The following is a 17,752-nucleotide window of genomic DNA, read 5'->3' as shown; positions in this document are numbered from 1 at the left end:
AAAGGTGGATTCCTAACAAAATGTTGGATCCCCAGGCATTCGAAATAACTCCACGTTTGATTCAAAGCAAGGTTTATTTCAAAGCGATGGTTCAGACAGGAACAAGGACATTGTTAGGAATGACTACCAATACACAGGTATAGCATAATAAAGGGATTTGAACCATGTTGGGCCAATGAGGCCATTTCCCGCTGGCGGGAATAGAACTCGTAAACGCGCGCCTATTCCATGGGAACGTAACAGTTCAGTACCATCAACACAGGTTTAGTTCACAGGGTCGATAACCATAACAAGCTTAGCGAAGCTCCTACTCCCACCACCAGCTGCACCACCAGCTGCATGACCTTGGCCAGTTCCGCAAAATACAGGGAAGCATAATGAAGCTACAGAAACCCGGGAGGGGGGGGAAGAGCACCAGACATGCATAGCAGGTAACATCAGATACAATGGCAGCTAGCTGACACACTGGAGCGATGATCTTGCTAAGCAAACTCCTCAGGTCCTCTTTTGCTGCTTCAGGAACTCCCTGGAACCTGAGAATCATATTGCCTTTTTCCATCTGTAGTTGCAGTACACGGTTTCCTTGAAGATTTTGTTTTGTTTCCACCTCTCCCAGTCTTTTCTTCAACTTCTTACTTGTGGTGTCCATCTCTTGAATTTTCTCATTAGCCTGCTCCACTTTCTTTTCCGTTTCATTCAGCTGGAGCTGCTGAGATGCAAAGTTCTTATTCATCACAGTCAGTTGCTGGTTAATACCATCGAGTTGTTCCATCACCGGCTTCAGCATATCCACTAGTAGTTTAATGACGTCTGCACCCTCTTCCGGCAGTTTCATTTTTAACTTTGCACGCTGGGTCGCTATTTTTCTGATTTGTTTACACTTCCCACCGCTCTCTCCCGACTCAAGAAACTCGCTCACGATGTCAAAAATCAAGTAAGTCTCTCACAACACACACACTACTTTCCTCCCCTCTTTCCCCCTTTGCGCCATTGCATAAGAGGCGTCCCTCTTTGCATCCGCTTCTTCCCGCACGGGGGGGGGGGGATCCGCTTTTTTTAAAAAAAAACAATTTTTATTTAAGATATCATCACTCAAATTCAACATTTGTAATACATTTTCATCCTACTGGGGATCCGCTTTTTTTTTAAAGTCCGTTTTATTTAGAACTCACGTTCATTGTCAGTCAGATTCTCTGACCACGCTGCCTGGGGGAGGTTGGGGCTGGTCCTGGTCCTCTCTGCCTCCCCAGGGTCGGTGGGTACCATCTCCGATATGCAAACTGGGGGTGAAGGGCCCCCCCCCAACTCTGGACAAAAGCATACTCTTGATTGTATTACTCATGCATCAAGTTTATACAGAAAATGCATGTATAAAAGACTTCTGCAGAAGGTGTTCCAAAGATGTGCTTTCCCATCTGAAGACTTGCCAAGACTGCATGACTGTATTTGTGCGGGCTGTTGGTAACCAACGAGTGGCCAGTATTTGGTAGGGGATATTTCACTGAGATTTTTTTAATGAGGCTGAGGCTTTGTGAAGTGTTAGATACTGGGTTCTAGACGCACTGCAGTGATCAGCTCTGGTTTACTAAGTGATTTCAGCAAACTACAAGACAAGCTAGCAGGGCTTGAGCCCTGCTTGTAAGCATGCAAAACACCACACCCAACACACACACACTCCAAGTGACAGGCTATTTACATTACACTGCTTATCTATTGGTTCTAGAGACGCAAGCTCAGCCCGTTCTAGGTACAGCTAGAGGAAAGGCTCAATACATAACAAAGTATTATTCAAAAAGCTATTTATGGCCCTGGTCACACGGCAAAGTTGCCGCGGGAGAGGCGCGGATGGTGGGCGGATTATCCGGGTGCGATCACACCCCAACATCTGGGAAGTGGAGCGCACCCGTGGCTTACCACCGACAATGCGTGTTAAAAAACTAGTACCTCCAAGGTACTAGTAAACATTTGCCACGGGCTGCCTCCAGACGCCCGTGATGTGATCGCGCTGGCATGTGGCTTTCCCCTCTGGTCCGTTTACCCGCTGGCGCCAAGGACCCATGGTGTGCCGCCGGCGCGTCTGAACTCGTTCTTTGAACTGAATGCCCCCCCCCCCCCCCCCCCCCGCGATATCTGGCCCGTGTGACCGGGGCCAAAGTTTATTAAATATTTATACCCCACTTTTCTCCCCAATAGGGGCCAAAAGCAGCTTATATTATTCTCTTCTACTCCATTTTATCTTCATGACAAGCCCATGAAGTAGGTTACGCTGAGAGCATGTGAATGGTCCAAGGTCACCCACCCAGCAAGCTACCATGGGGCAGTAGAAACTCAAACTGGCTTCTTCCAGATCATAGTTTGACAGTCTAACTACTACACCAACCCCCCCCCCCTTGCCTGAGACATAAATCTTGAACATAAATGGTGCTAAAATTCACCCATGGGGCAGGGACAACTGTAAGATTAAGTGTAGGTAGCAATGTCAATTTCCTCAGAAGGAATCATGTGGAATGTGATCACTTGACTGCAATCTAAATTGGAATAGTGAATGCCTGCCACCTGCAGGCTGAAAAGAAAACTCCAAACCTCACAGAAAAAGCAATGCTGTTGGCCAACCAAGACCAGGTACTTTTATGACCTAGAGTTGCCAGACTCCCCAGTGGAGGGAGGGAGTGCCCTTCCACCAGGCCTTCCCCCCAGCCACAAATCAGCTGGCCAGCAGGGGGACTTACCAGTAGAAAGAATGCCCTGCCACATTGCCCGGGTTGCCCAGGAAGTGACATAATCACACTAGCAACTTCAGGGTGACACTCTGGTATTTGGACAAAAACCTCTATGGGTAGAAGCCTGGTATTAAAGGGGGGTCCATCTTTTTTTTTTTTTTTGAATGAGCTAAGAAGATCAAATCAGTCAATCCTAAAAGAAATCAACCCTGACTGTTCCCTGGAAGGCCAGATAATGAAACTGAAGCTCAAATACTTTGGCCACCAAAGGAGAAGGGAGCACTCACTGGAGGAGAAGACTCTGATGCTGGGAAAGATTGAAGGTCAAAGAAGACGGGGACGGCAAAGGATGAGATGGTTAGACAGTGTCATAGATGCAACGAACATGGAGTTGAGCAAACTTCAGAGGACGGCGGAAGACAGGAGGGCCTGGCGGGAGCTGGTCCATGGGGTCGCAAAGAGTCAGACTCGACTGTGTGACTGAACAACAAAAAAAAACCCTTTTTTTTGAATGAGCTAATTTTATAGGTTACAAGGTATAACCATGTGTGCGTTTTAAGCCTCCTCAAGTAGCTTCTAACTCATGGTGACCTAAGGTTGCCAGGTCCCTTTCACCAACCAGTGGGAGGATGGCGAGGATATTGGAGTGGGAAGTGACATCACCTCCCCATACCCTGAAAACACTGATGTCACATGTGGTGTGCCTGCATCACCCAGAAATGAAGTCAGCACATCTTCAACATCGGGGCGACACTCTGGCTTTTGGGCAAAACTCTATGGTAAAATCAGCATCAAACCATAGAGTTTTGCCCAAAAGCCAGAGTGCCACCACCTGAGATCGCTCATGTGCCAATGCTGCTTCTAGGTGACTTACACCATAGAGAACATCGGTTAGGGGGGGGGGGGGGGGATTGCCTCCAGCAGGAGCCCACAAATTGAGGAATCCATCCACCCAACAGTGCAACTGGCAACCCTATGGTGACCCTATGAATTAGTGTCCTCCAAAACGTCCTCTCATTTACAGCCTTGCTCAGATCTTGCAAACTGATGGTTGTGACTCCTTTGATCGAGCCAATCTGTCTCGTGTTGGGTCTTCCTGTTTTTCTACCGCCTTCGATTTTTCCTTGCTTTGTTTTGCCAGTAGTGACACCTTCTCATAATGTGACCAAAGTACAAGAGCCTCCATGTAGTCATTTTCAGCTTCCGAGGAATACTAGTTCATAGGAGAACCAAACCACCTCCTCCCTCCAAAATGCTTTCCTAGCCTGTCCAACACCCCCCTTGAAACTCTGCGCTATTATTATTCGTCCTTGCGTCACAAGCTAAACAAGACGTCCTCCACAAAGCATCATGGGATTTGTAGTTTCCACGCCGCGGAGCCAGAAAACTGACAGACCCGTGACGATAAAAGAGCCGGTGTAATTTTTAAAAATGTTAACCTCCCTTTTTAAAATGACTTCTGATATAAACGCCACAGTCCAATCCCAGCCACCTTTCCTCATAACGTCCACAGTAAATCTTCAATAAACTCCCCCCCCTGTTTATATCCCCCCGCCGCCCTCCTTATCTCCAAACCAAGGAGCCGGAAGTGACCTCGCAGAGAGGGGGCGGGGCCTCCAGCGGCCCCAACGCGGAAGTGGTCCGTGAGGGGAAAGGGAGGTGAGCGAAGTCCAGCTTTGGGGCTGCCGCGGCTGTTGCGTCGTGCAGGTCCGCGCGGCGACTGTGGGCGGGGCTGAGGCTGTGAGGCGCGCGAGGAGGGGGCCCCACCAACCGTCGCTGCCTCCTCCACGCCCCCCGCCTGCCCCCATCCCGGGGTCCCTGCCATGAATGTGGACGTGGAGTTTCATATTCGCCACAACTACCCTTGGGCCCGCCTCCCCGCCAGCGTCAAACAGGTACTGAGTGGCTGATTGACCCTTCCCGGCGCCTGTAAACAACGCGCCTTCCCCCCCATGTGGTGAGACAGGTGTTGACCCCTGTGGCGTCCCGTAGTCAGGTTTCTCTTGTTGGCCCCCTAAGGGCAGTTTCTGTTCCTCTTTTCCCAGGTGGAGCTTCTTGCTGCTGCCTCCCCACCCCGTCCCGCACTGAGTGCGTGTTTCTCAAACTTTACGAATTATTTTTTCCCTCCCTCTCTCTTATAATCTAAACTTGTGCTACTTTACTGGCCAGCCAGGTGGGTGACTAGGAGGTTCCCTTGCATGTCAGTTATGTGCTGATGGAGAGGTGGAGAAGCAGCACTGTGAGAACAACAGGGATGTTGGAGCAACTTGGAGACTTAACAAGTGTCTCAATGTTAGATTCGAATCCAATAGTACCTTAGAGACCAGCAAGAGTTTCAGAATATGAGCTTTGACTCTTGGCAGCTTGTACCCTGAAACGCTTGTTGATTCCATAATAACATAAGAGAAGCCAATGTTGGATCAGGCCAGTGGCCCATCCAGTCCAACACTCTGTCACACAGTGGCCAAAAATACCAGGTGCCATCAAGAGGTCCAGCAATGGGGCCAGGACATTAGAAGCCCTCCCACTGTTGACCCACACACACACACACGACACCAAGAATACAGAGCATCACTTGCCCCAGACTGAGAGTTCCTATCTATACCTTTAGACAGAAGAAATACATCTGCAGTGGGGGGGTGGGGGGGTTTCCTGGATTCACCAACTCACACAAAGCCACCAGCTCGTGGGGAAAGACTCACATTGTTCAGTCCAAATACTTGTAACAGCAGGAGGAAAAGCTCAACCAGAGCTAATTCAGCCTGAACCTTCCTTCCTTCTCTTTTTGGGTGACCTTGGGCTAATCACTTTCCCTTAGCTGAACATCCTGCACAGGGTTGTTGTGAGGTTAAAATGGAGGAAAGGCAAACTGAGCATGCCACCCTGAGCTTGGAGGAAAAGTGAGATTAAAAAAGGTACTAAATATAAATAGTCTGTTGATGCCTAGTGAGATGGAACTATTGGATGCATAGGACAAAATGCACAACCCACAAAAGCCTATGCTGGAATTAAAAGGTTGTCAGTCTGTAAGGCTCCTTGAAGTTAACTGAGGTGTCTCTTACACCAACCACACCATCATTCATTGAACCTACTGTTGTCTACTCTGACAGTCTGGTGATCTCTAAGGTCTCTGGAAAAGCTTCTTTCCCAACTTTGCTACTTGAGATCCTTTTAACTGCAGTTACTGGGGTTTGGCTTCATGTCTTCACTGTTGACTTGTGCCCCACTCCCCCTTTCGTGATGCTCTCCCTTCTTCCCCTTCCTAAAGCAACATACAGGTTGTATGGGATCCCACTGGGATTAATGGGGCCAAGATGCGTTGACTTTTGGAAGTCCAGTCTGGGAACACTAAATTTCTGCTATACCAGGGAGCACTGATTCTACCTAGGCCTGGCTTCACAAGTAAGAAAAGCACATCTGCCTCGCAATCCTATCCTTTCTGGACTTTTCCCCTTCCCCCACAGATGATGCATAGCTCCCAAGGGGGTGTGTCCTACAGTTTGAAAGTCATTGTGAGTTTGCTGGTCACCTGTATCTCCCTTTCACACTGTTTGAAGAGGAACAGATCGTGATTTCCCACCTCTCTTTCTGCCTCCGTCACATGCTCCTCACTGTGTCATGGAAGTATGTTGGGTGACCTTGGGCCTGTCACACTCTAACCTACTTTTCAAGGTTGTTGTGAAGATAAAATGGAGAAGAGAGCACTGTCAGTTTTGTTGTGTCGCCGTGGTAGAGAAAGAGGAGGTATAGTAAATGCATAAATATACTGGGTTAAGAAGGTGTTTAAGTGCATGAAATATTGCCAGGGTCCCCACTGTGGTACCCATGAAATCGTGTTCTTTTTCCTCACTTCTATCAGTTGTATATTAAAATCAAGATACTTAGGCAGCAAATACAGTTGGGGGTATGCACAAAGTTGGTGTAGATATGAGAGATTTTTTTGCAGTGGATTTTCAGACCTGGGTCTGCAATGGAGAAGGTCATTGTAAATGAAAAGCATGTAATGTTAATGCTACATATAATAAGCTTGTGTTCTTATATATGAAAAGCAACTGTGTCTAATCAGGAAATAGCATCTTTGCTGATCATGAGTGCTGTAGTGAAGTGAACAAAAGATAATAACCCTGTGTAGTAGTTAGTTGGAGAAGTGCTAGGTAGACTTGGCTTAATTATCCATAGAAGCAAGAAAGCACTGTTTATATCATTGTAAACCACACTGGATTAATTTCATCCTGGATCTAAGGCCAGGCAGCTAATTGAAGCTCTTCTGTTACCTTTTAGTTCAGTTTTCAGGTAGACTGTAAAGTTACCTGGCAGTTGTTAGGTAAACTACTTTTAAACTTCTTTCAAGTTTTGTATCATGTGTTTGGTCCATTAGCCTTTTGTAATAGCAAGGTTGCAGTCCTAAACACACTAATTTAGTTTGGAAGCAAATACCATAAAGATAAGTGATGCTTGTGGATCCAATGTCCAGCATCAGGGAGTTAAATCTGTTTTTTAAAAACTTCCTAGTGGCGTGCATTGTATGCCGTTTTCTGCAATTTGACCAAACTAGTGTGTTTTGTTCCATAGGGTCTTGGAAACTCGCAGCGAGAATATGAAAAGCAGGTTGTACTCTATAGTATCCGCAATCAACTACGGTACCGGAATAACTTAGGTGAGTACAGAAATAAAAAATTAAGGCCAGGAGAACATTTTTGAAAATGAACGCTGCTTGCCTTAACAAATGCATATGGGTACATCCTCCACACAATTTTAAAGAGAGCTTACAAAATGGGCTGGCTTATGTGAACAACAAGGGGAAAGAGGAATGGAGAACTGTTGTGCTCCACTAGAACTGTGCCCAGAAAGTGCATGTGACGCTGGCATTCGTAAGCTACCTTGAACTTCAGTAAGGTGCATACATTTAAAAATAATTACAGTGGGAAATCAGATTTAGAAGTCGTAAACCTCAGAACGAGTACCAGTGTTAGGAAGCAGCATCAAGGGAAAGCCTTTGTGACCTGTTTGTTGGTCTCCAGAGGCAAATAGTTTGGCTTCTGTGTAAAACTAGATGCTGGATGGGGAGAGCCTGTGGCTCAGTGGAAGAGCCTCGGCTTTGAACACAGACAGTCCCAGCTTCAATCCCCAACATCTACAGTTGAAAAGACCGGGTAGGGGGATGACATGAAAGGCCCTTGCCTGAGATCCTGGAGAGCCACTGACAATCTGAGGCCCCGGTCACATGGGCCGGATAACGCAGGGGGAAGGCGTGGCTATTTGCGCCGTCGCAGTTTGCTCCGCGATTAAGCGATCAGACACGACGGTGGTGCAGCGGGGTTTCGGCAGTCGGCGCCCGCAGCAAAGATGACGGCCGGAGGGAAGAGCCGCGCGCCGGCGCGATCACACCAACCACATCCGTCAGCAGCCCGTGGCAAACCAGTTGCTAGTACTTGTTAGCAGGTAGTTTTTAACTGCGGGTTTTCAGCGGAAAACCACGGGTGCGCTACGCTTGCCAGATGTGGTGGTGTGATCGCGCATGGATAATCCGCCTGGCATCCGTGGTTCTCCCGTGGCAAATTTGTTGTGTGACCGGGGCCAAAGTAGACCACACTGCTCTTGATGGCCCAACACTGATCTTGATAGGCCAATGCTGATACATGGAGAATGCACCAGATCCCTCCCTCTGCAAATGGACTTTGTTTGCACTGGGGCCTTGCCAAGCTTTGGCTGGCTTCCCGCAAAAATCTAAACATTCTAAGCAAATTACAGTGCAGCATTCTAATAGGTCTCTTCTTTTCCAGTTAAGCACGTCAAGAAAGATGAACGCAGGTACTATGAGGAACTGTTAAAATATAGTAGAGATCATCTCATATTATACCCCTACCACTTGTCTGATATCATGGTGAAAGGCCTGAGGATAACGCCCTTTTCATACTACACAGGAATAATGGAGGTGAGTGTGAAGAAAAATACTGAAACACGGCACATTGACTCTCGCGAGGCAGTTCATGCCACTGCGATGGAACATAATGCCTGTCAGCCGGAGTCATGTGTCTGTTATTGTTAGCTTTTTGCCAAGCTGCTGCTGGTAATAAGACACAAGAAAGACAGTCTCCCTGCGGCTGCACAGATAGTTGCAGTTTGGGCTCGCAGCCAAATTATCCTTCAAGTGTAACTGATGGAAGTGGTAAAAAATACTCGCGTTTCATCCGGTGGGAAGGATGTTGTTGAATGTGGTGTAGAATACATCGACCTATAACTGCAGTTAGTCCCCAGTATGTTTTTAAATGATGTTTTGCTACTGAGTTCCATTAATTAGAATAAGTAATCTGTGCTTGCCCTGGCCTGTGTAGCCCAGGCTAGCCCGATCTCACCAGATCTCAGGTGCTAAGCAGGCTCTGGCCCCAGTTAGTATTTGGATGGGAGATCGGCAGGGAAGTCCAAAGTTGCTACACAGAAGCAGGCAATAGCAAACCACCTCTGATCCTCTCTTGCCACGAAACCTCTAGGAATCGCCAGAAGTTAGCTGTGAATAGACAGCAATGTTTTTTTAAATGATGCTTTCCATCATGTGGATATATGCATTAATGCAACAGAGCATACAGTGACTTGTGCGCCACAGTAGTTGCTACAAAATCATTTTGCAAAGGAGGGTGTCGGTGGTTATTTACTGCCATGCTTGTATTCCACTCTACCTGTAAGGTGCTTCAAGGTAGCAATTCCTCTCCGTCTCTCACTCCCCATATGCGTTTCTATCGTAGGCTGTTTCTGTCCTATGGGTTGCTTCAGGCTAGACTTATGCCTGTTCGTTGGTTGAAAAATTGGTCTCTTTCATTATATCCAAAAAGTCTTCAGTCCTTCCCTGCTTTCTTATGTTTTGCCATAGTATAGCTGGTGTTAGCTGTTCCAAGTGCTGTGGCATCTAATATGAGTGACAATATTTAGTGTAGTCCTTAATTTAGAGGACTCCCTGGGTGGGGTGGGGTGATTAGCATGCCAAACGTGGTTTAGGGAGACCTGGGTTCCGATCCCAGTGAAGGTATGAAGCTCGCTGAGTGGCCTTTGACCAGTCTACCGCTCTCTTTATTATACGGTGCAGTGTATTTCTGAGGATGATGAGATAGCGAAGGACCTATGTAGACTTCCTTGGACCAAGGGCCAGGTGAAGAATAAGAAATCATACAGAATAGCTTTCAAATATGTAGCATGAAGATTGTTAGGGTCACCCCGTTTTACAGCCTGTGACTCTCCATCTGAGTCTGATGGCCCGAGGTGCTCATGGAGCTCCACAGTTACTCTTTTATTCTCCTCCACCCCTATGCATTTTATTGGGGGGAGTGACTCCACAGTATGCATGACTTGCCTGTGCAGATTGCCTCCTTCATATGAAATTAAAGTGATATCTGATGCACACTTCTAGATCAAGCTGCTCTCTAAAGTCAGTGTTATTTTTTTGTTAACAGGTGTGCTTCTAACTCTAGGTTCTGCATTTGGCTGAGGAAATATCAATTAATAGCAGAAATGTATAGAGATTTAAACAGGAAAAAAGCCTCTGAGGAACTAGATGTCAGGTGCAAAAATAGTTCTGTGTTTTTACTGACGTAAAAAAATCACTGTGTGCTTATGAAATAAGGGGCTGCAGTGATTGGAAGAGGGTAGGGGCTGTGGTTCAGTGGCGGAACATATGTTTGGCATGCAGAACATCCAAGTGAAAGCAGCCTTATTAAGAAAGACCTTTATCTGAGACCCTGGATGACCACTGGCAGTCAAAGCAGATAGTACTGATCTGTATGGACCAATGGACTGATTCAGTATAAAATACCTTCAAAATGTATATATAGCAATGTAACTTTCCCCCTCTTTCTTTATAAAGGACATAATGAACAGTGAAAAAAGCTATGATTCGTTGCCCAATTTCACTGCTGCAGACTGTAGGTGTGTGATTTTTTTCCCTACAAGCTGAATACATGTCTATTAAATAAAACACCTTCCTAGTTTCCTACTTAGTTTCAAAAGTACACCTGTGTGAGAGTTTTGAAGTCACTATACTTGTTAATATGACTTTTGAGATAGGGTAAAATGCATGGTGTTTAAAAGCAAGTGAGAGGAAAACTCTTGAGAACTAAACATGGAAACGACTGAAGAAATAACGCAGCACTCCACAAGTCAAGTTTACATCTTTTGAATAATTTTTCCAAAATATAAGCGACAATAATATGCCTACATAGAGATATTGAGCTGGAAAGATCTTCAAAGGTCATTTAGTCCAATCTCTGCACATTACAGACCAACACATTGACTTTTGGCAAATATATTTATTTGGATTATATCTACCCCACCATTCTAATAAGATACTCTAGCACAGATGGATCCAACCCTATATATTTGAAAGTACCCCCCCCCAAAAAAAAAACAAAAAAACCACCAACCACAGGCACCTGCATTAGTAGACAGAAATGCCAGTAAGTTCACAATTCAGGCAGCGGTAAAGGTCAAAGAAGAAGTCAGCAAGATCAACACCATTTCAGGGGATTCTGTGGAATAACACTGTTTCAGAGGATCTCTAGAATGTCAAAAATTAGGGGACAAGGTGGATTTTTTACAGCAAGATGTTCCAAGGTCTTGGGGCCAAAGCCAAAAAAGCCCTGTTATTCATGCCTGTATCAGTTAGTGTAGATATGTGGAGCAGGGCAGTCAATTGTAGGTCACAGGCTTTGTATGTCTGGAAGGTCTCTGTGCAGCAGCTATTGAAGCAAATGCTAGCTATGTAGAATAACTTCTTAATTCACCAAGAAGGACATTCAGTTTTCTGAATTTTTGACCACTACGAAATTCTACCTGGAAGAAGAGACGGTTCCTCCTTAGGCTGGAGGAATGTCCTTCTGCTTAACAAGTCAAGTAGTTCATCCATTGAAGAAAGCCTCCTTAGTTGGAGGAAGGCTAACTTTGGATGCTACTGTGGGAAATTGTAGGTGTTTACAAACTTTGCTCAGTGAAGGATAGTGGTAGGATTAATGCCAGTATTAACTTCTGCTGGTCTTGTCAAAGACTGCTGCCTGTATTGCTTTCTTCCACCTGGGTTTTGGCCACTGTGTGACACAGAGTGTTGGACTGGATGGGCCATTGGCCTGATCCAACATGGCTTCTCTTACGTTCTTATGTTCTTAATATTTACTGGCATTTCTGTCTGCTACTGCAAATACCTGTGGGTGGGTGTTCCATTGCAATAAATGCAGATTCTGGATTCCAAGTCCATATTTCTAGGACAGTCTTTATTGCTTGACATTTTAAAACTGTGAAAGACTTCTGCAGTTCTCTTGTAGAATCCGATACTGTTCTATACAGGAGTGCCAGTCAGATTAAGTTTCTAGGCATCCTTCTGAATCATGGGGGTGAAGTTTATTACCAAGACTAGGTGCTGAAAATTTATGATGAGTTTGATAGGTATGGCTTATTTGTAGCCTTGTAATACAGTTGAGGGAACTTGTGAAATATTTGCAAGTGAATGTATTTTAATGTTGTTTCTAGTGTTTTTTGGGAAAAGATTCCTATTTATTCATAAGAGCAAAAGATGGAAACAGCGTTAGTACATTATATTCCTGTGTCCCAGAACAGTTTTACAAGTCTAATTTAATTTTTTTCAGGTCTAAGACTTCTTGGCATAGGAAGAAACCAGTACATTGATCTAATGAACCAGTGTCGATCATCAAAAGTATGTGTTCGATTGTGTTCACTCTGCCTTTCTCCATCTGGTCTAAAACTGACAATCTAGCAGTGCACAACATTATTTAAAAGCAGTGGGATGGGTAAAAATGCAGATTTTAATACTAAACACAACATCGTTTTATGCCTGCTGGTATTGAGTTCAGCAGAGATGCAGCCAATTTAGAAGGCTTTGCAGCACTTCTGAAAGAGTTGGGTCACTTAGTCCATAATACAGAGAACAATCTATGCTAAAACCACTCATATAAGATGTATAGCCAGACTTTCTTAAAAACTTAGAAGGAGCATTCACAAGCTGTTACTAGGCTTCGATGAGCAAGAATTTAGCTTTATGGGATTAGCAACGTAGGACAGGTCTCTTTGACATGAATACAGATGGCTGACGACCAAGTGTTGGCTTGCCATTGGGTTCAGCTGGTCATCCGTAGCCTCCTGCCAAGTGGTATGGGGGATCTTTCTGCTGTTCTGATTTCCCCAGGATTCTGATGACGTCTGGTAACGTCCTGCTTGGCATATTAGGTGACCACCTTCCCCTATGGTTCTCATGCATGCTGAGGTAAACATAGGGGAATTTCACATTACTCAGTTTCACCCGGTTTCAAGCCTGCAATCATCCGTTTTGAAGTGAACCGGTACAGGGCTGCCACTTCACACAGGGCTTGCCCCTACCAGAAATGAGCCGGATCAGAAGCGGTTTGGCATTTCAGACTTGCATCGCTTTGTTTTCCCGCGGTTTTCCTCCCGCGCGGGTAATCGGGTTTTTTTTAAAAAAACGTTCAATTTATAGCGCTATAGCAGTATAACAAAACACTCCATGCATTCCAATGGGATTGATATAATGCTATTCCGTTATAGCGTTATAGCACTATAACGCTATAAATCGAACGTTAAAAAAAAAACCCAGGAAAAAAGCTTATCGGAACCAGGAGAGGGCACTGGAGAACACTTGGAAGTGGATGAGAGGTAAAACGCTTCAGTCCCGGTTCCTAAACGGGACTGAAGCGTTTGTGTATGAAATGGCAAAGAGATTCCAGAAGGGAACCGGTTCTCAAACGGGTTCTGTCTGAAATGACAGACCAGAACCTGTTTGAGAACCGGTTCCCTTCCGGAATCTATCGCCTGTCTGAAATTCCCCATAGAATTTCACAGAAGTTCCTCTGTATTCACTCACTGCATCATTACTACATATAGTTGATACATAATATTCTCTAACCTCCAGGCTGGACTGCTGTAGCATACTCTTTACGAGAATGCCGTTGAAGACTGTCCAGAAGGTTCAGCTGGTTCAAAACGGCAGCTGCTTGTTCATTAACAAGGAAGAGCTGTTTCCATCAGAATACATCACTCTTAAAGCAGTTTTGTGGGCTCCCTGTTTGTTTCCAGGTCCAGTTCAGGCCACAGATTCATAATTGAAAGCTGTTCAGGGCCGTTTCTCCCCGTATGAGACCTCACCCCAGTTAGACTGCAAACATCCGCATTTGTTAGTACCACCTCTCAGGGGTGGTGCTGTTTGCCAGCAGCCACTCATATGTCTTTCCCAGCTCTGTTGTTATGGAATGAGCTCTCTCCAGAAAGCTGTAGGATTCTATCCCTGAAGGCCTTTAGAAGGACCGTGGAGGTCTTTTTTTTTTAATTGGAAAGAACATTTGTGACATTTCATCTTGTTTCACCTAATGAATCTAATGTAAGATATCTTTAACTGACTTGTTGCTGTGACTCGATGGGTTTTGTGTGAGAGGTTTTGTTCTCTGCTTGTTTCTTTTTTAATTAGTCTGGTTTAGCCACCTTGAGCTCCTAGGAGGAAAACTGGGCTATAAATGTTTTTATTTTTAATTAAATAACTATACCAAGTTTGCAGATTGTGATGGTATCTGATGGAGGAAGCAGTCTCATTGGAATGCTGGGCGCAAGACACTGAGGAATTTATAGATCAAAACCGCCTCTTGTGATTGTGTCTGGAGACTTACAGGGTGTCAGCACAGCTGTGGAGTGTTGCTGTGATAAGCGGCTGGCATCCAGTTTATATTTGGAGCCAGGCATTCAGTCATCGCATCCCAACTCCTGAGTGCTTTGCATGACATGCCTTCAAGTTTCAGAAGTACGATGTCCGCTACAGTTCAAGGAGCCTCTTCAGATACATTTAATAATTTCTGGTCGCTTTCTTTTGTGAAGCTGAAGCATAGTGCAACCAATCATATTCTGGTCATTTTAAACAGACGAGTTCTGTAAAATGCACTGGAGAAATGTGTAACATTTCCCAGAGATCATTTTGGGAGTTAATGTTAAAAATTGGGAGCTGTCTTCTTTTACCAGGACCCAGTGTGGTTTTTTTCTTTTCTCTTCTGGGTTTCGGTGCCCCAGTTTTCTCCATTCAGGAATATATGTTCTTGTAAGATAGTAAATGGGTTGCTTCCCTGTTGTTTTTTGACATGTGCAATTTCAAATGGATTGTACCACTCCAGAAATTTTTCAGAAGGAAGTCCGCTCGTGATCTGCTGCCCATGAAGCCAGTGGAAATTGCCATAGAGGCTTGGTGGGTGGTACAAGCTGGCTACATAACTGAGGACGACATAAAGGTATTTTGTAGTTTCCAAATTTACTTAAAACCTGAACTTTGAGTGCACGCTCTGGTTAAGTTTACAGAAACGTTATTGTAGCAGGTACAGTTTGACACAGTGACTTTACAGTTATGGCCACTTTTCCTGGTTTGGTTCAATTGCTGTATGGATTGTGTCTGTAACATTAGCTGTTGCAGCCAAAAACGTGGTCTGAAGATGCTGTTGAATTGCCCAGCTTTTTGCTAGTGCAAACGAGAATCTCTGGTTAGCAGATAGGGTTAGTCCCTTGACCTAAATTGGGTCCCCAGTAACACGTATCCAAAGGTGTACCACTTCTGAATACGCATGTTCCTTTCCATTGTAGATAGGACATGGCTTTGTGGTAGAGCATCTGCTTGGCATGCAGAAGGTCCCAGGTTCAGTCCCCACCATCTCCAGTTAACTGGCAGTAGGTGATGTGAGACATCTTTTGCCTAAGACCCGGGAGAGCTGCTGCTAGTCTGAGTAGACAATATTGATTTTGATGGCCCAAAGGTCTGATTCAGTACAAGGCAGCTTCATGGCTGTCCTCTGTGAATTTGTGTGCTACTGTTAAAACCATCAAAGCTACTAGCCGCTGACCACATCACATGGGAAATCCCATAAACTAGTGAAGCATTGTATGAAGAAGTGCTTTGTTTTTGTTTTTTGGGTAAACAAATTTTATTTTCTTAGGAATTCAACATTTAAAATTAAACCATTTCATCCTTTCCATTGTCTACCCCATTCCCATTTCCTCCCCTCCCTCCAATGGCTTCCCGCAATGCTTCCCCCCCCCACTCCACATTACTTTACATCATCAATTATATCATTTTCTTGTCATTACAATCTCAAGATAACATCATTTGACTTAATATTGCTCTAAACATAAGAAGTGCTTTGTTTTTGGTGCAGTCCTAAAAGCACATTCATGGGAGTAAGCCCCACTGAATAAAGTGGGGTTTTGTTCTAAGTATGCCTGTCTAGGACTGTATCTTTGTTCTGAACCCATTCCCAATCAAATCCATTGGGTAGTCTTGAGTCATAGTTCTGTGAGAGTGGGGGGGTGGGATCTTTCAGCAATGAAACTTCATTTTAATATTTATTTTCTGCTACCCTGGCTCAGCAATAGGCTCTCACAGTGGGTTTAAAAGGAGAGCCTGCGATTTAAAAAAACAAAAAAGGTCATATGCAAGTATGATTTATTATCAACACTTTTCTCTCTAGATTTGCACTACCTCTGAAAAATCCGCTATTGATAAAATCATTGACTCAGGCCCTCAGCTTGCTGGATCCCTGGACTACAACATAGTTCACAGTGAGTCTTTGTTTCCTACCAGAAGGGCTGGGCTCATGTGAGGCTAGTGGAACTTGTGTTTGTGGGTTTTCTTTGTCCTGTGGATCGCCTTCTGCTCCATAACATAGCACAACCTCTGTTTCAAAAGCAGAGTACCATGCACTATTTGTGCTTGTATACATGTGTGCGTGAGTGAGAGGAAGGACGAGGGACACCATTTTTTTTGCTCTTTGGGAGGACCTGCTACTAAGGCTTGTATATAAAGAGCAAGAGAACCATGCCACTTGCCTGTCTTTGCACAGACACGAAGAGAAGCAGCAGAGCGGCAAGGTGAAGTGGGAGAGGATTCCTTTTTAGCATAGGCAGGATCAGCAACTCAGTTTCTTTCCTTCCTATCTCATAACTCTAATGTCACATGCTTCAAGCTCCATGGGTCCCTGTTGCTGGCTGGGCCAGTTAAAGGTGTGTCCCAGGTCTTTAAAGATTAAAGGCCACTATACTATGTTCTGTTTGTGAAAATTCTCAATTGGGTGCATGCTGCCAGAGCTACATTTATTTTTCTGCCATGTTTTTAGCTCTCTAAGGGCTTTTCTGCATTCTAATTTTTCTTGCTTGTGTGTGCTGGTTGCTTTGGGTTTCTTCTCTGTTTCACACATGTTTTGCTCCCTCTAGTGGTGAAGTCAATATTACATCACTGTATGTTCGGCATAAAAACTAAATCTTCAGGAAGATATGCCAGACATAAAGAGATGTAATATCAAATCAGCTAGTAGAAGGAGCAAAATAGGTGCAGAACAGAAAAAAAGACGTGTGGGGGGGGGGGGGGGGGGAGAAAAGAAAGAAAAATGAGAATGCGGAAAAGCCCTCATTCGGTATAACGTTGTAATGTTAAGAGTGGTGGTTATGGTGTTCGTACAATGACTTCATTTTCCTTTTTGCAGGCTTGTATAATAAAGGTTTTATTTACCTCGATGTACCCATATCAGATGACAGTTGTATAGCAGGTAAGAAGAGTTCTTGGAAGAGATTTCTGCATTCTGTTGACCACATAGGGCACATTTCAGCACAGAACTCATAAGGAGTCTTGTAGAGGCATCTAGTCCACCCCCTGCTCAGTGCAGGAAATCCAAACCTGGAGCACTTCCATTGCCAAACTACTTTTGTTATTAAGAAGATTTTCCTAATAGTCAGCAGAATACAATGAGTGTGCACATACCCAGTTCAGTCTCTGCCTGCCATCCCCTTTGGTTTCTGTTTCCATTAGCGTATAGAAAAGCCTGCACATCTGTCCATCTCTGTTTCTTGAAGCACTAAGAAGTTAAGAACATAAGAGATGCCAATGTTGGATCAGGCCAAAGGCCCATCCAGCCCAACACCCTGTGTCACACAGGGGCCAGAAATACCAGTGCCATCAGGAGGTCCACCAGTGGGGCCAGGACATTAGAAGCCCTCCC

The 17,752-nt window shown here is 44.9% G+C and overlaps 1 protein-coding gene across 1 annotated transcript in view; it reads left to right on the top strand.

Annotated features, from left to right (window-relative positions):
* The first annotated feature begins 4,376 nt into the window (after positions 1-4,376).
* The window catches only part of FAM91A1 (family with sequence similarity 91 member A1), a 43,440-nt gene continuing 30,064 nt past the window's right edge, over positions 4,377-17,752 (top strand). The window contains exons 1-8 of the mRNA XM_015428955.1: positions 4,377-4,615; positions 7,293-7,377; positions 8,504-8,655; positions 10,576-10,633; positions 12,347-12,414; positions 14,888-15,001; positions 16,229-16,319; positions 17,240-17,302. Coding sequence (XP_015284441.1) covers positions 4,544-4,615; positions 7,293-7,377; positions 8,504-8,655; positions 10,576-10,633; positions 12,347-12,414; positions 14,888-15,001; positions 16,229-16,319; positions 17,240-17,302 — 703 coding nt within the window. The 5' untranslated portion in view covers positions 4,377-4,543. The remainder of the gene's footprint in view (positions 4,616-7,292; positions 7,378-8,503; positions 8,656-10,575; positions 10,634-12,346; positions 12,415-14,887; positions 15,002-16,228; positions 16,320-17,239; positions 17,303-17,752) is intronic.

The sequence above is a fragment of the Gekko japonicus genome, unplaced genomic scaffold, assembly GCF_001447785.1.
Source record: "Gekko japonicus isolate JY-2015 unplaced genomic scaffold, Gekko_japonicus_V1.1 scaffold1004, whole genome shotgun sequence".
NCBI lineage: Eukaryota > Metazoa > Chordata > Lepidosauria > Squamata > Gekkonidae > Gekko > Gekko japonicus.
This window is presented reverse-complemented; position numbering and strand designations above follow the sequence as displayed.